Source organism: Poecile atricapillus, chromosome 1, assembly GCF_030490865.1.
Source record: "Poecile atricapillus isolate bPoeAtr1 chromosome 1, bPoeAtr1.hap1, whole genome shotgun sequence".
NCBI lineage: Eukaryota > Metazoa > Chordata > Aves > Passeriformes > Paridae > Poecile > Poecile atricapillus.
In genome coordinates this window covers 85,906,569-85,924,958 of record NC_081249.1, presented here as the reverse complement: position 1 = coordinate 85,924,958, position 18,390 = coordinate 85,906,569, and the positions used below count along the sequence as shown (strand labels likewise).

General features: G+C 41.3%; 1 protein-coding gene across 2 annotated transcripts; it reads left to right on the top strand.

Annotated features, from left to right (window-relative positions):
* Nucleotides 1-3,053: 3,053 nt before the first annotated feature.
* AQP11 (aquaporin 11) lies at nucleotides 3,054-16,526 on the top strand. 2 transcript variants are annotated; one of them, XM_058840581.1, is made up of 4 exons: nucleotides 3,054-3,510; nucleotides 3,612-4,256; nucleotides 8,349-8,465; nucleotides 15,249-16,526. In XM_058840581.1, exons 2-4 carry the CDS (start codon nucleotides 3,662-3,664, stop codon nucleotides 15,299-15,301), a joined length of 765 nt encoding a protein of 254 aa, XP_058696564.1. In that variant the 5' UTR covers nucleotides 3,054-3,510; nucleotides 3,612-3,661; the 3' UTR covers nucleotides 15,302-16,526. The 2 variants fall into 2 exon arrangements, with proteins under 2 accessions (XP_058696564.1, XP_058696574.1); XM_058840591.1 differs by lacking the exon at nucleotides 3,054-3,510 and having other exon boundaries at nucleotides 3,517-4,256.
* Nucleotides 16,527-18,390: the final 1,864 nt, after the last annotated feature.

The window sequence follows — 18,390 nt, the reverse complement described above, 5'->3', positions numbered from 1 at the left end:
GAGGGAATCTTGTTGAGGGAGGAGAGAGCATACACAGGGACAGCCTGGAATGAGGCAGAGCCACCAATGCCACCAAGAAGAAACTGATAAGCCTAACTAATTCAGTAGCAAAAAACTATATGTTGTAAAGTTAATTTTAAGAGACATTTCAGACTTGAACACTCCTTTTTACAAATTACAAAATTAAGGGTTTGAAGTTGTTCATAGGAGATCTACTATTCTCTATTCCACTATTCTTTGTGACAAAACGCAAAATAAAGCTCCTATAGGAGCACACCAAAGGCAATTGTTTGGAATGGCACTACCCTCTAGTGGTCAAAAAGTACAATTATATGTACACCAGGAAGTAAAGTATTCACAGCTGGTCATGCAGATAACTAAAAGATGCAATCAATTCCAATCCACACTCCAGTAATCCACCTTGAGACCGTGCTGTTAAATAAAACATCTGCCTTATTAGTCTGTTTTAAAATAACAAATTCATGACTGGTCATACATGTAAATAAATGTTCAAGGCTCTGAAAGAGACTGGGGTTTTTTTCTTCCACATTACATATATACAACATCATTGCTGGGTAAAACAGTTGTTTCAATGCATAGTTTTCATGGAAGTGTTTTGAGACTTATGAAATGACTTAACACAGTCACGTCTCCTGCCTTGCCTCACTCAGGTTTTTTGACATCTAATCTTGTACAAATGGTAAAAGCCAAATATTAACTCCTCTGTCATCTTCTCTTTCCTTTCTTTATATCATCACTGTTCAACTGCTGTTTTTCCCCTCTCCTGTTAAAAACAACCCTATTTCTCAAAGTCAAATGCACCTTCCAAATACCCGTTTATCCCCAGACTTCTTAAGCCCAGATGTCTCAAGGGTCCTACATTTCTGCAAATGAGGAAGAGCTTGTCATGTCACTCCCTTCTAGAGAAACAATTCTCTATGTTTCAACTTTGGTCTTTATGGTAGGTTGACCTTCAACTAAAAGCTTGCTGTTGTTGTTTGGAAGTAATATGTCTGTGTATCGCCTCCTTGCAAGAAACACTGTGCGGACCTTGATCTGGCAGAAGTCATTCCTGTGAGGTCTGATAAACTGTCGTTGATGCCACCTTGTGGCAAAACTACCGAATATCGGAATTCTGTAAAGACATTCAGCATTTGCCCCTCCTTGCAGGTGCATTGAACTGCAGCACAGTGGTTACTGCTGCTTGCAGCACTTCAGTTTTAGAGTTCATAAAACAACTATCTGGACAGCCCTAAAAACACATCACCGGTCAGTGACAGAGAGGAGGAAAAGTAGGAAGAAGCACCATAAAACACTTTTATTTTTGACTTCTTAAGGTGAAAACTAAATCAGCACACCAAATGATACATGATATAACCATTCATGTGTGCAGAGCTTGGGCATTTTTTCTCTTTTCCCACCAGAAAAACACTCTGGCAAGAGGTACAACCCATTCCAAACACCTCAAAATAGCACTACAGGGAGAGACTGAAGGAAAACTCAGCCCCAGCCTAACAAGACAGGAAGCATTTCCCAATTTCCCAATTACCTCACGCTGGGCTCACCCTTCTTAGTTACCAGGCCAAAGGAATTATCCTAAAGGAGGCCAATGACTATTTTTCCAGGACAGTCCTGATGCCATTTGGGCCCTGCTATGAATGCCAGCCTTACCACATTCAGCAGAATGAGGCTGATGCCTATTTTTAGCATTGCTTCCACCAGAGAAGCCCGAGAATCACCACCTGCTTCCTCCGGGCATACTGTCAAACACCCTTCTCCCAGCAAGAGAGTGGGAGGAAGAGGCTGAGTCAATCTGCACACCTGCGTTTTGCACCACCGGGTTCCCAAAAACACAGGAAAGAAACCCCTCTCATTACAAAATGTGGTACATGTGAAAATTTCCTTAAGAAAGGATGTTCTGTAATGTTTGATCTTCGTATATTTCAAGTCTGATCAACAAGAAAGGAGGTTTAATCCATGAAAGCAGCCAAGAAGCTCTAAGTGATATCCAGGTGTCAGAAAAGCAAATTGTCAGTAGAATTGCTTTTATGATGTTTAGAGTTCAACAAGTTTCAATGGACTCAGGCCTAGAGGAAACTTGGGAAGAAGGATGTGCCGCAGCACAGAATTTACAGGCCACAAGGACATTTGGCAGAACTTACATGATAAGGAAGAAACTATAAAGACAACTCAGAAACTGTGCAGAATCAGCTCCAATTGGGTAAAAGGTAATTCTAGCAGGGTGAGATCCCGACCACCAACTCACGCACCCCTAACCCAAGAAACACACTCAAAAATTATAAACACTGAGCATGCAGACTAACATGAGAAGTGAGCGAATCATAAACCAATAGAAGATAGAGTACTAATAAGAGAACTATGTAACATGTAGTCGGTGAACAAATCTTATGAGGGGTGGCTGAAGGTGCTGGAGGTGCTTAGTCTGGAGAACAGGAGGTTCAGGGGGGACATCATCTCTCTACAGCTCCCCGAAGGAAGGCTGTAGCCAGGTGGGGGTCGATCTCTTCTTCCAGAAAGGATGAAAAGGCATAGGCTTCAGCTATGTCAAAGGAGTTTTAGGCTGGACATTAGAATTTCTTCACAGAAGGGATGATTAGACATTGGAATGGGCTGCCCAGGGAGGTCACTCACTGTTCCTGGAGGTGTTTAAAGAAACACTGGATGTGGCACTCAGTGCCATGGTCTATTGACATGGTGGTGTTCAGTCACGTGTTGGACTTCACATCATGCTAGAGGTCTTTTCTAACCTAATTGTTTCTGTGATTCTGCAATGCCTGTGTCTGCTACACTGTATAAATAGTAACAAAAGTTCTGATAGTTGGCGTGCTCCTTTTGCTGAACACCACCGAGCACGCAGGCTTGCGCAGCTCTAAATAAATAACCAGTGTCTCTCTCTCGAGCACGTTGCAAACCGCGGGGCGTGTGATCTCCGCGGGCAGCCGGGCCCGGGGCCGGAGCCGTGTCCGGTGCCGGTGCCGGAGCCGTGTCCGGAGCTGGAGCCGTGTCCGGTGCCGGTGCGGGAGCCGTGTCCGGAGCCGGTGCCGTGTACGGAGCCGGTGCCAGCCCAGGCGAGCCCGCGGAGCTGCCCCTGCCCGCCCCGCCGCTCCCTCAGCGCCCCGCGCGCCCCGCCCGCATGCGCGGTGCCGCAGCGCCCGCCGGAGGGGGCGGCGCGGCCGAGCCCGTGCCCGGCTCCGGCTGGGGCTGGAACCACTCCCGCAGCCACGGACACACCGCAACGCCGATCCCGCCGAGGAAATCGGCTCCTCTCCCGTGCCGCCGCGGCCGGGAGCCGAGGTCCTCCCTCCCCTCCCTGTCCTCCGGCAGGCTGAGGGGACAGGGGAGCCCGATCCGTCCCGCGGCGGAGGGGCTGAGGGGGCAGCCGAGCCCCCTCGGCCCCGCTCCCCTCCCCGTGCTTTTCTGCCGCAGGGAGAGAGCTTCCCTGTCCTAACCCCTGCCCTCAGCCCTGCCCTTTGCTCCGCCGAGCGCAGGGTGAGTCAGGCTCCTCGCAGGTGGGAACAGAAGCTGGTTCTTACCTCCAGAGGAAAGCGGCGGGATTTTCCCTCCCTCTCCTGCTTTCTTTCTCCCCGCAGGTGGTGGGGCTGGACCTTCCGCCAGCCGTAGGGCCTGTGAAGCTCCGGGCATGGCTGTCGGTGGGCTCGGGAGCTCCCTGCTGCTGATGTCCGGCGTGGTGGTGACCGTGGGGCTGTGCCGGAGGCTGGCCCGGCGCCGGCTGCGCTCCAGCCCGCTCCTCTTCGCTTTCCTTGTGGAGATGTTCAGCACCTTCCAGATCTGCGCCTGCACGAACGAGCTCACCCTGCTCGGCAACGTGGAGCCGAAGCCGCACACCGCCCTCACCCTCACCTACGGCTTCACCGTCCTGCACGGCCTGACCCTCGTCGGCAGCGCATGCAATCCTTGCGGGACCCTGCAGCCCATGTGGGGCGGCGGGACATCGCTCAGGATGGGGGGACTCAAGATCGCCGCTCAGTTCGTGGCTGCAGTGCTCGCCAGAGTGTTCATGCACTTTATCTGGAGTCTGGAGATGGCAGAGCCTCATCTTGGAGCACTCTCACAGGGCTGCAGCAGCCCCATGCAGACTACAGAGATGCAGGCGTTCTGCGTAGAACTGCTCTTTTCTGTCGTTTTCCAGCTGGCCGTCCTGCGAGCCGAAAGTGTTAATCCCAAATACAGAGTCCATTTGATTGCTCTTCTCATCACCATGCTCGCGTATGCAGGTTAGTATTTTTACTTTTTTTTCTTTTGTTTCTGCAATGAAGTTGTAATGGAAGGGATTCTTACTGCTTTCTTCGAAGTGTTAAGATGCAAAATGCTTTTTCCTAAATTACATTTTCCTTGATGATTTCTTTTTGTATCGTCCAACATACACAAAGTTCATTTGGCGTTTATTATATAAAGTTTGCCCGATTGCATTCCAGGCAGGTATGGGGTTAAGAACGAGATGAGTTATGCAGTTAAAGTGATGTCAGGTCTGCAAGTACATATGGTTAAGTGTTAAAATATCTCAGTGAAGGATTGTTTCATAATCCAACTATTTATATAGCGTGAGAGATTTCATACTATGTGCTCTGATTACTAAGTGACATTGGGAGAGCACCGCTGGCTGCACTAGGAAAAAGTGCTGATTGTGCAACAGCAGGGTACAGACTGGTAATATAGAAGCTCTGCATTTAAATAATGCATAATTCATATCTGTGCAGTTTATTTAACAACTTCCTTCAGTCAGAAGTGGGAATGGTTATTTGTGGAATGCATACAGAAATAATACCTCATGAGACCAAATGTAATAAAAGAGAAAAAAAAAAAAAATAGGTCCCTGTTTTATTAGAGCCTCCCTTGTCTGTAATGTCATGTGTGTCCATATCCCTGCCTTTCACTACCTGATTGTCACCTCGTGCTTCCCAGAGTTGGGATGCTGTCACCTGTGCATCCTCTCTGGACCAATGGGAAGGGAGAGGTGAGGGGAGTCAATCTGAACTTCTTTCTTCTGACTGTTGGTGTTCCTTCTTGTCCACATTGAAGTGACAAGAGTTGTTAGGTCACTCGAGGACTGCCCTGCAGGGATTCCTTCTCCTGGCAAGGAGATTGTATAGCTTGGAGAGGTGAAAGAGATGGTTACAGAACTCTTGCTGTTGCTACTGCCCCCACCACAGAAAAAGTTGTCTAGGGAATTACCAAATCCCTTTGAGAGAGGAAGATCACTTCTCTTACCTGCAAGCATCCAGGATGTCATTGATGCCTTGTCCTAAATGTTTGGATGTATTAATGCTATTTAACATAATAGCATCTAGAACAGTGTACAGGCACATTTTCAGATGTAGTAATGTAAAAATCTTTACTCATTATCTTTAGCTGAAATTAGCTAATACCTAAAAGATAAAAGTCGATGGGGAATTTTGAGAATTAACGTAGCAATTTGAACTACTTTCTAAAAGCAGAAGCAAGGTGTCAGTGCATTTGAGGACATTAAATATATTTCTGACTTGCTTGGTGGAAGTGTAGCCAAATATCCTCCTCCCTCTTCTACAAGCTTAAAAATCTGGATTCCTGATTCCTAACATTCTTCTCCTGCTTAGCAAGCAGTCATATAAAGTAATACATGTCACACTGCCTTTCTTTTAGCTAACTCATACAAAGAATTCACTCCCAGTGTCATTGGCCAGGTTCCTATCTTTTTCTAGCAGAAGGCTGTGTGCCGCGTGAAGGTTGAGTGTACCAAGTGCCCTTCCGTGCCATAAAACCTGGGCTTGTTGGGACTCTCCGGTGCAATCGATCTGCACGTACTTCTAGGAAACCTCAGGCCTCTTTTGCACCGTGTGCACAACACCCTGTGCTACCCAGACATATTTCTTTGCATTTCTTTTGAACTGCTATCTACTTGTCTACTATAAAAATATATAGGTATTCAGATCCTGTCATAGCTCAGGCAGTAATGAGGAGCCTGGTAAGTGGCCATGGACTATGTCTGCAGCACATATCCCAAATATCCTGTGGACCTCATGGTTTAGCCCTAATCATGTCTGTCCCACCTCTGCTTCTTACACGCAGTAGGGAGAGTCACTGACAAATCAGGTGTCACAAATAGTGGCCTGCAGCAGGGTGAGTTCTCAGTTGCAGGCTGTGAAGACAGAAAAATGCATAATTTAGCTGGGCTGGATCATTCTCTGGAAATCTTCTGCACCTCTTTGTTTACTGTTTAGAGGTCTGCCATGCACCTTACTCCAACAAATAACATCAGGTTATACAGTATTATCAAAATTACAAGCTGTTTATTTAGTTTTTCTTATACTTTTTCACAATTAAAAATATTTTGAATTTTTTTTTTACATTTAGTCCTACACAAACCAAGTTTTTATAGTAGTACATACTGTACACAAAAGGTCCAATATTTCACTTTCTTTTTTCTAGTAAATAAAGGGGGGAAAAAGAACATTATGACTTTACATATTTAAATAATAGCTCATTATCTAAGGATGCAGACCATATACAAGATGGTAAAGAATATTTTAATATTTTAATTTCTTTGGGAAAGTACAAATTTAGGAGTCAAAAAATACACCTTTTGAGGGCTTTTTAATTTAAAGGCAGCATTACAGTTAAGTCAGAATCATATGAAATTGATTAGATTTTTCTGAGCCTAACATATCAAGGTACAAATGACATACATATTTTTAATTCTGAGTTTCTTCCTAATTTTGGCCTTTAATAAAGGCAAAAAGGTAAAATAACTTTCTTATGCACTGTGTAGCATTAGTTCCCCTTTTAAAGTTTTTATGCATACCCCATCAAAGAGATTACACTTCTTCTGCCATAAAATAATTTGTCTTTACTGTTACACAGACTGAGGTGTTAAATAAATAATTTTAAGTAAGATTACAGTGGTACCCCTGGCCTATGGTTGATATTCCAGTAGTTATTAGTAATGAATATTGAAGAAATACAGCAGTTAAAACTCTGTCTAATGCTTGATGTTCATTGACTGCATCCTGAGAGTGAAATTCTGCTTCCAACTGTATGTTTGTGGATATAAAAGCAGAAGCAGTGGAGTCATAAATAGATTAAAGCAAAGTAAATTATTGTAGCTGGGCTTCCTGGCAACCATGGACATTGCTAATATGTCAGTGTGCAGAAAAACAGACTGCACAGTACATCTGACTTGTTCTTGAGAACAAGTGTAAAACCACAGTAAACTGAGTAGGCAAACAAAGATTAAAATTTTCCTGAACTGTAATAATAGTAAAAGAAATAATAGGGAGAAAATAGAAAGAGAAATAGAGAAGAAGTGAATGACAAAGACCTTACTAAAACTTTGGATAAATGATTGTGCAGTCACAGCAAATGAGGATTACAGCAGCAGGGTAATTTGTACAATGGGTAAGTTCAAAGCTCATACAAGCTTTCTTGGGGAGAAGTCAAGAATAAGCTGTAAGGAATTATACAGATGCAATTATAGAATATTTTATGGTAATAGGTTAATACAAAAAACAGGTATGGGGTGGTAAGTAACTAATAGGACAGGAATACAAGTAGTTTAGCTATGAGTAATGCTTTTTCTGCAGAATTGCAATGAGAGGAACAACATATGTCAGAATTAAACACACACTTAGCTCCAGGTTCATCTGCAATGTAATTACAGTTTAGTGCCCAGTGTAATGTGTTTGGATCTTGTTATTTAGAAAATGTTTAGAACACTTCATCTACATCTGAAATCAGAGGCAAGGAAAGATGCTTGGCTTCCTTCTACAAGACAGTGGAGTGGCACTTACTTTTATTTTCTTTGAACAACATATAGAGTTTTCCCACAGTTCTTACACCATGTGAAAATCTTAACATTCTGTACATTGATATAATATTGGTGTTCTTATAAGAAAGTATAGAGGTCAGCTTAGCAGGATCACTACTTGACAGCTTTTTCTGTTATCTTGCATATATGTTTCATGTGACACAAGGCTGTAATGTAATTTTTTTTTAATTTCTGTCTCCTCTAAAATCATGATATGGAAATAGATTCTAGTTTTATCAGTAGAAACATTCAGTATTAGCCAGACCTATCTCTTCAAAGAACATTTGTTAGAAAGAGAGAAAGGAAGTTATAGCTTACCCTTCACATGTTTTAAAGCCTTTGAGAAAACAGTTAAACTGTCATCAGGTGAATAACTTCAGAAGAATTTTACCTGTTCAAACTGTTTCTGCTAATTCATTTCATTGCATGGTGTAGATTTCTTGTAGTATGGTGTATGTGTATTTGAATTTAAAGTAAATATTAAAAAAACATGGTTTGATTTCATGCTGTGTACATCTTATTGCAGGTGGAAATCTCACAGGAGCAATATTTAATCCAGCACTGGCTTTTTCATTACATGCAGATTGTTTCTATGACAAATTTTTGAGTTACTCACTAGTATATTGGATAGCACCATGCTTAGGTAAGTTCTTAATACATTATGTGTTTGAGAAAGTGTTATTTAGTACATGGTTCATAAATCATAGTAAGTATTCTTTATTTGAGAGTGCTTGATTTTTGTATTAAATAAATCCAGAAAATAGTAAATTTAAATTATAATGTATATATGAATGTTTAAGGCATTCAAAATCATGGTTTCATTTTGCAAATGCAGGCTGTTTATTTCAAAATTTTTTGATACTCTATGTAGAGTGCCTGTTTTGTGAATTATAGAATTATTTGGATTGGGAAGGACCTTTAAAGATCATGTAGTCCTTATCTGAAAGTAAATATCAGCCTGGTTACCTTCAAAAAGAGAAACATACTGGTTACCACACAGTGTCTGTCTTGTTTTGTGACAGTTTACAAAAACATGGGGATGATAAATTTTAAAAAACCCCTACCCACAGATATTGGGATAAGTGCCTTCAATATGCCTTCTCAATTTCCACTTTTATGATATCAAATCTTTTTTATCTGCATAGTGTATAAACTTTTTAGTTCCCATTCTGTGTTTTTCCCCTAGTCACTGTTGGACAAGGTCTGCTTTTAGTCTAAGAATAAAAAGTGTTTAGCAACTAGGTTTTTTCTAACTTAAATTATGGTTTTAATTAGGAAGCTATTGATTTTGACATCTAGCTGTGTGCAGGTGAAAATGCTCCACGTGATACTTCAGGCCGTTTGTTTACAGTTGGTCCCTACAAATCTTGAGCTTTCTGCTTAGGGTATATAAAGAAGCAGTCTGCTAATCCTGAGTTCTTTCATGAATGTTAATCCTATTAGAAGGTACAACAGTGGTGAAGGCACAACAGGATGTAAAATATACACAGGAAACACTGGAAAGGGCTCCTGTTATGACCAAAAACTTCCTTTTCTTGAGTTCACATATCTGTGTGCTCTACTTGCCTTGACTCTGTCAGCCAAAAATGAAGATGGAAGTTTAAACCTAACTAAAATTCCCTTTAATATAATCTTGTTGAATTAGATCTCTAAACAGGATGACTGAACAATAGAGTAAGCTTGATAACTGTTCAGTGAGTAATTAATGAAATTTCATAGGCAAAGCTGATCAGCATTGCTCGGGTCCTTACAGACCACATAATATTTCTCACAATTCAGCTTTAGCTTTCATTAACTGATTTCAGCATCATAACCCTTTAAAGATTTTCCAGGTTGTAAGTATGTGGGATTTAATCTTTTGGCAAGTGATTTAAAGAAATGGGAGGCATTCTGAAACCCCATGTTCTACTTAAATGCCAAGATGTATCCTGCAGAACAGCTTTGCAGAAAACCTCCAGGTGATTTTTTGATGTAAGAAAATCAACAGTTGTTAACCAAAATGGACCCATGACTTGAGGAACTTAGAATGTGATTAGGGAGCAGTCTTACATTTCTATGAAAATTCATAAACAGTGGTCTGTCATTAGTCAACATCTGGAATATACATACAGGATACATTGAATGCTGTCTCTTGATTTATGAGGGAAAGGAACTCCTCCAGACTGAGCAGTTACAAAGGTGTGATTACTCAGGACACATTACTTCTTGCACAGTGTCACTGCTGTAGACAACATTTAGTGACAGATCTCAGGTCTGTGGATCACCTGAAGGACCGAGTAATCTATTGGTGATAAAAATATCTCATTACAGACCAAGGATGTTTCGAGGATACATTTAAGAGACCGTATAAATCAAGGGTTCTAAACAAATATAGTATCTGAGGTAGAAGTATAGAGGGGATTGCTGTATTTGAAAACTGAGTTAATGAATACAGGAGTGCAGATCTACAAATCTTAACGTGAACTTTTTTCTGATACTTTTTGAAAATAAGAAAATAGTAGGAATAGAATTTTTTTCTGTTGGATCAAATGATGAGGCATCTAAGAAAATTACCTGTTATGATGATAAATTCTTGTGGAAAGAACCTCTAAGCAGAATCATGGAAGTAGATGATAAGAGAAAGGATATTTAAAATTCAGTTATAAAAATTACTTTCAGAATCCACATGGCAGCAGAAATATTGTTTCAGACTTCCTAGATACTGGCAGAGTCACAATGATATGCTAACTTGATGTCTTACTTCTTCCAGCATCAGTCTTTTAGATGGCTAAATTATTTTTTTCTTATTTTGGGAAATTCTTTCAGAAGGTTTTTTTTGTGTTTTGCTGTAATAATTACCACACAGCAGACCATGGAATAACATATCAGGAAACTTAAAATTGCCAGCGCAAAGTGCAATATATTCTCATTTATGGCTGTAGCAAAAATCCATGAAGGCAAGGATATGGAGAGCGTTCAGTATGTAACTGAATCCTGATCTGGCTGTAAACACATTGTAAACAATGTTCTTAGAAAGAACACTTGGAAGAAGAGGAAAGTTGGTTGTCACTTTCACAAGACAATGATGAAATGGAAGTTTTCTTTTAGGAGAAACAGATCTACTGGTGATTAATGGTCTTTCAGGAATTTAATCTTGAAACTGTAGTTAATTACTCATTTTTCAAAATGGCTTCACCAGTGTTCTGGTGAAGGTGATTCTCCAGCAGCATTAAACTCTGGATTCCTGCAATAAACATAGATGCCAGCAAGTGTTTGTAACTTAGCACAGGCAGGCCTAAGTTCTGCACTGTGAATGCGGACTCAGTAAGTACCAGTGGAACAAAGATGGTTTCTGTTTTACTGCCAAAGGATTTCATGTTGGTTGTCCAGGCGTGATTATACCATCCGTAATGACGGGGACTGAGCTAATGCTGCTCTTTCAGCTAATGAAATACTCTTTCCTGGACAGGTGCCAGTTTAGCATATCACAGAATTTATGGTAGAGTGAGGGGCATTAAAGACCGTCTAGTTCCGACCCACCTGCTAGGGCCAGGGACACCTTACACTAGACCAAGATGCTCAAAGCCATCCAGCCTGGCCCAGCCTCCTGCTACATTTCTAATACTATAAAAGCAGAATCAAGGCCCCCTTATTTAGATCAGTTTTACTAGAAAGACTAATACTATTCCTTAGAAAATAAGTGCCACAACAGTCACTTTGCAGTAGATGGAAATAGAGGAAGCAAGCAAGGGAGAAGGGAAAAGGTGACACTTTGACTTTTCTGCTCAGAAGAGAGGCTATTCAGAGGCTGCCAGCAAGTTCAGAACACTTAAGCAAAGAAACAAGAATTCAAAGTCCATGTGCAGTGAAGTGTTCAGTATCTCAAGGACTTGGAAGCAAAAGAGGTTTTCAAGAAACAGCTGGAAAACAAACTACTCCCATTCCCAGACCCTGATCCTCATAGGGGTTTTGAGCTCCACAGACATCTTCTGACAGAGCAAAAACTTATGCAATGAGTAGATGCAATTCCTGAAGTTCCTAGAAACTGTCTGTAATTATGTCTAATTCAAATACTAAAGAGCCAGTGAGTAGTAATGCTGAACTTGACCTGCCTACAGAGAAGAATGGGTCCTGAATGTGGCCACTTGAGTTGTAGTTCTCACAAGAGTTCAGGGTGCAGAGAAAGACTGCAGGTATCTATTTACTGTTGCATAAATAGCAGAGCTGTCCAGACTTTGGACTTCAAAACAAAATTCTGCTTATTGAGGGAATTGCTAAGTCTGCAGTAATTCCCTTGGAAGCTACTATAAATGGGAAAAGGTGATTTTTAGAAAAAGCTCATGAAAACTTAGTAATACATTTAGATGTGCAGAAGGAATCTGTTACAGTGTTAGACTGGGAATTTGGACAAAGAGCTTCCCTACAACAAAGGAGAACATGTAAGAAGTTGAAACTGGGACAGCAAAGGAGGAGTATAAGAGCTTTGCACAGGCACTTGGAAACAAAGTCAGGAAGGTTAGAGCTCAGCTGGAACTAAGAGCAGGGATACGAAGAGTTACAAATATACTAATGACTGAAAAAGTCCAGAGAAAATGCAGGTCCATCAGTGGATGGCATGGAAAAGGCTGAGGTACCACTCAGTCTTCCGAAGCAAAATTTGCTCCCAAACCCGTATGTAAATCAGTAAGGTTTTAGAAAGGAAGCAATAAAAAGGGAACAATGAATAGGAAGCAATAAATAGGGAACAATAAATAGGAACAACATATGTGACTGTGAATCCATTGACTCTAGTGGGATTCACCTAGAAATGAAGATAGAGTTGGCCAATGTTGGAATTGTCCTTCATTTATGAGAAGTTACAGCAGTTGGAGGAGGTTCCTGCCAATGGGAAATGTGCTAATGCTATTCCCACTTTTGAGGAGAGAGAAGCCAGGGAACCACAAGCTAGTTGGTCTCATGTCAGTCAGTGGGAAGATGATGGAATATCTAGTCTTGGAATCCATTTCCAACCATTTAAACAATACAAAGATACACACAGGAACAGTCAGCACAGATTTAGTGAGGGTAATCCATGCTTGACCAGCTTGGCTGCCTTCTGTGATGAATGCATGTGGGAATGAGGAAAGAGCAGGGATGTAGCATACCTTCACTTCAGTAAAGCTTTTGATACCACTTTCCACGGTGTTCTTGGTTCAAAATGGGGTCACACAAAAGGACTGTTAGATGGAATAAAGATTGGCTAAACCACTGACCTCAAAATGTCACAATCAATGGGTTGACACCTGGCTGGTGGCCAATACCATGCAGACTATGCTGGTGTCAGAACTGGGAGTTCATACTCCACAGTATGTTTAACAGTGACCTGAATTGAAGTTTGTTCACAAGTTTGGTCTCTCTGCAAGACAAACCACAATTCAGCAATTTGGGATCAGCATTTCTGCAGAGGGATCTCCACAGGCTGCAGAAGTGAGCAGAGACCGACAACATGAGATTCAACAAGACTGAGTGCTGGGTCCTATGCTTTGGCCACAACAACCCCATGCCAGGCTACAGGATGGGGTCAGAGTGGTTGGAAAGTGTCCCAGAGGAAAGGGACCTGGGGGTGCTGGTTGACAGCAGCTGAACATGAGCCAGTATGTGTCCAGGTGGCCAAGGTCAATGGCACCTGGCCTATATCAGCAATGGTGTGGCCAGCAGGACCAGGGAAGTGATTGTCCCCCTGTACTCAGCACTGCTGAGGCCACACCTTGAGTGCTGTGTCCAGGTCTGGGCCCCTCAGTTCAGGAAGGACACTGAGGTGCTGGAGCGGGTCCAGAGAAGGACAGCAGAGCTGGTGAAGGGTCTGGAGCACAAGTCCTATGGGAAGAGGATGAGGGAGCTAGGGTTGTTTAACCTGGAGAAGAGGCTCAGGGAGGACTGTATCACTCCACAAATAAGCTCCAAAGGAAAGGAGGCTCCAGCTGGGCTAGGGGAGGTGTCAGTCTCTTCTCCAAGGCAATCAGAGATGGGATGAGAAGACATAGGCATAAGCTGTGCCAGGGGAGGATAAGGTTGGACATTAGGAAGAATTTTGTCACCAAAAACATGATTAGATATTGGAAAGATCTGCCCAGGGAGGTGGTAGAGTCACTGTTCCTAGAATTGGTTAAGGAAAGACTGGATGTGGCACTCAGTGCCATGGCCTATAGAAATGGTTGTGTTTGGTCACAGGCTGGACTCCATGATCTCACAGGGTTTTTCCAAATGAATTGGTTCTGTGATTATTGCCTCCTTCTACTCAATGCTTGTGAGGTGACACCTGGAACATGGGTGGTTTGGAGTCCCCCAGTTCAAGAGGAACATATCAAAAGACAGGATCCAGGCAGTGGAGGATCACCAAGATGATAAAGGGCCTAGAATACCTGATCTGAGAGGGAAGGCTGAGGGAACCAGGCTGCAAAAATAAGATGAAAATGACTGTTTTAAGCACAGTCAAGCATTATTTCCAGAGTAGTTACAAGAGATTAACCATTCTTTTTGGCAACAAGTAACAGCAAGGCCACGAACTGGGGCACGGGAAGTTCAGCTTAGACTCCAGGAAAACATTCAGGAGGAAGTGTGCAACTGAAATTAGTTTCCCGGAAAAATGCTACAGTCTCCAGCTTGGAGGTTTTTGGGACTTAGCCAGGGAAAGCCTCACTGACCCACCCAACATAGGCAAAGTTCTGCACTGAGTGACAGACTGGACTAAACAGAACCCCTTCCAATAAGGTTTTTTTTGTGATCTAAGAAGTTTCATAAATACAAGCTTATGTGTGGGCAACACCATCAAGCAGGTTCTTCTTTGTCTCTGAAAAAATAAACTGATTTTTTTTCCCTGCAGTAAAGAAAAGGTCATAATAAAATTTGGATGCCCTTTGGATTTATGGGTCCCTTCCAACTTGAGAGAGAAGTTTCTTTATGAGAATTGTACACTATATCCAACGTTACCATTTTTTCAACTTCAGAATAAACCCAAAATGAGAATGATCTTCAAAACAGCCCACTATCCTATACTCACTTGGCAGCACCTAAAAATCATGTGGTTATCAAAACAAACACAGCTAACAAACTCAGGTGAGGGATGGAGGTTAAGCTGCTGGTTCAGTCATTTATACATTCAGCTACAAAGAAAGGAGCCCTGATCAGGAACAGGAAGGTGCCCATGTTGGATTCACCCAACCAAACTCTCTGCCTTTGGCTTGGCTTTCACAAATCAAAGCATTAACCATACTAAGGAAAACAAGGTTATTAACTCACAGGGAGCACTTGCGTGGCCCCTTGAAGCTTCCTTTGCAAAAACTACTGATGCAGTCCCTGCTGTAGTGTTAGACACTCAAATATTTGAATGTAATGTTTATTTTCCATACCAGTACTGTGTCCTCAAATGCATTTAAATAAAGGCCCTTTCTGTAACTTCTCATTTCAGGTACAATACTTGTGGCTTTTATATGGGATGAAATCTTTCCTCAGGTATCTTGAGACATCAAATCCTGAAGTTTGGGAGCACTACATTGAAAAATATTTTCAACATCTGCAGACATAAAGCTTTCAGAGAACTGTTGACAGACTTCCGTGCCATCTTTATGCTGTATTTTCAGATTTCATGTTTGAAATATTTGACTTACCACTTTGTATTCAAGTAATAATTTTGTAAATGCATTTTGGAATTTTGGGAATATCTGCCACCATTTTCAGTTAAGCCATATGATGTGAAGGACTGTTAAAACACAGACTTTGTCACTTTAGCCGTAAGTGCCATTTGCTGACCTTTATTAGCATGCAAAACTAATTTTAGAGAAATACCCCGTCCTTTCAAGGTTTGATTTTATTGGATTTCTTCCCACTGAAGGCCCCTCTGCAAAAAGGGAGCTGAAGATTTCTTATATTGACTTCATCATATTCCTACTTGCCATGTACCTACCTCTGAGAGGAAGAAAGGCTACACTATTTCCTAGAAGAGTATCCACCCCTGTATTCTAGAGGCACCCTACACCAAAATTAAAAGTCTGTATGACCAACATTATTTTAATAATACCTGAGTGCAGGTAAGTAACCCGTTGCCTTCTTCCAGGAAGGCTCTGTCCCATCCTGTTCCATTGGACATTGTTGAATATTTACCTTGGCTGGAAAAAGCAGTAATAAAATACCATAAAATTCTGTAGACACACACATCAAATGGCATTTTAGGCAAAACCCTCTACTTTTTATCAGCAATTACTGCTGCCTCTTCACATAGACACAGTATATAGGGATGAATCATGCAGTACTCAATTTGTCCTTGATTTTATGTAGCTGTTCCCAACTTCTTTAAAAAACAAATGAATCTGCAGTGCAGAATAACAGAAAGAAAAACTACAGGAAAGCTACATAGACAAGCATGCCCTTAATTGCCTCAGCTGAGGCAAACACCACTGATGGGTACTACCCTCTGAAGCTCTGTGTCTAGCACAAGGTTTCTTCTGGCTGCAGCTTAATTTCTAAACACGCCAAAATATATTTCTCAATTTTAAGAGTAAATTCAGGGGTTTTTTGTTTTTTATATGGTTACTTGGTCTGAAAGAAGAGATGGTTAACAAATTCTACAAAGATCTCAGTATTGTATCCCTCACCTCATCATCCAAGTCACCTTGCAAACCATATTTTAAGACAAAGGGAATCAAAATGGGGGTTTTTCACAGTAAACCGATGAAGTCTTTAACAGCTACTATTGTCAGCTATCTTTTTTGCAAGAGTTTGGGAAGGAAATATTTCCATGTAATTTCTTCCTTGTTGCAATAAAATCTTTTCTCATTTTATTTTTCCAAGCTACCTATAAGATTGTGCAAATTAAATCAATACTACCTGTAAGATTGTGAAAATTAAATCAGTCAAAACGTGCTTTACATACAAGAGTCCTATCCATGACCCTGTATTCAGTTATTAACAAAAAAATGAGCCTGCTAGTATGATGAAGATAAATAGAATAAGTATGATGAAGATAAATAGTGCTGGTTTATCACTCAGCAGCTCTTTGATCATAGTGTGAGTAGGTCTACCAAAGGAAATTTGTCCTTGTTAAAACTCTCCATGGCATGGACCACACACCAGCCCACTGAGCCTGAAAAAATACATATTTTTATACCTTGTTCTGCTTCTAAAACAGATATTTTTGGGGGGGTTTCTACATTCCCTTTCTTCCTTTACTGTTTTCTATCTCTTTTACCTCCTTTTATAGTGATCCATACCTAATAACTTTATTCCCCCCACTTTTTCACCTCATGTCTTATGGAAACAAGTCTTTCAAAATCTACGTGACGTGATGTCTCCTCTGAACCCATGGAGCCCACAGCATAGAGGTCTCAAAAATAAACCTCAAAGAGCATAAAAATAGACAAAGAAAAGAGAAAGCAGATATACAAACCTACAGGCAAGCAAGATTTGTTAGATTAGAGGCCCTACTTCCACATCCATCTACATCCATTTTTGATGGCCTGCAAAAGCAAAGTCCATAAAGTGAAGAGGTCAGATCAGATCTGACTTCTCCATGTCTGGCTTGTTTATTTTGGCACAAAATATAGTTTAAAAGCAATTGGTACAAATCTGGGTGATTAACAAGTAGTTGCTGTATTTATAGGCACTGGAATGCACATTTTTTTTTAAAAATCACTAGGAATTAGACAAGCCTTAAATTGACTAAATTAATGCAAAACAAAAGAAAATAAAAACAAAAGTAGGAGAAATAATGAAAAATAAACTTAAGCTAGGAACTGAAGAATTTAACTGGTTTTGGTAGCGCAGGCAAAAAGGAGTATTTTACATTTGAGGTAATGAATGCTTATGAAGTCCAGAACACTAAACACACAGACTAAATACAAAAGTTTTATTGAAAATAAAACTTGTCAATCCACTAGACACTTCTCAATGCTACCTTCAGCGTTCATGCAGGTTTGTTTACACCTCACCTAAATCAGCCTAGCTCCATTGATTTGACTGGAAGCATTACAAGATGTCTGCTCCAGGATCTCCACATTACTACAACACAAATTCTCCTTCTGGATGTAGTGAGGAGCTGTGAACAGCCCAGCTGCCCTGGAGTTAACCTTGCCCATCTGCCAGGGTATGTAACAGGCTGCCATTTAACGTGCAAAACAACAGAAACACCACTCCAACTCTGATTTACACACACCTTAGTGAACCCCACCAGTCTGCTTCAACAGTGAATGGTGACTTAGAATTCAACGAGCCTTTTGGCTCAATTTTTATGCCTATTAAAGAGTTTTACCTGTCCCAAAATCTCAGGATGCCAAGATTCTCCAAATGCCAGTGCTCTGTATCAAACATCAACTCTGTATCCTCCTTTGTAACTCTGAATCCCTAACAAAAACATGCACACACTCACGTGAACAGTTTGTATGTATACAAAGGGGCTGGTAAAGACATTCCTGTAGAATGTCTTGTTGCATAACATGCTGACTACCTCATTTATTCAGCTATGTCATGGTTCACAGCGCTGTTAAGACATCCCTAATTTGACTGGCATTCCTAACAAATATTCAACGAAGAGTGGTTATAATTGTCACGTACCTTGG

What these genes read in the sequence shown, in the direction of transcription:
- AQP11 (XM_058840581.1), top strand. Translation starts at nt 3,662, where the DNA reads ATGGCTGTCGGTGGGCTCGGGAGCTCCCTGCTGCTGATGTCCGGCGTG. An exon ending in CACCATGCTCGCGTATGCAG is followed by an intron (nt 4,257 to 8,348) that starts GTTAGTATTTTT and finishes ATCTTATTGCAG; the next exon opens with GTGGAAATCTCACAGGAGCA. An exon ending in TTGGATAGCACCATGCTTAG is followed by an intron (nt 8,466 to 15,248) that starts GTAAGTTCTTAA and finishes TTCTCATTTCAG; the next exon opens with GTACAATACTTGTGGCTTTT.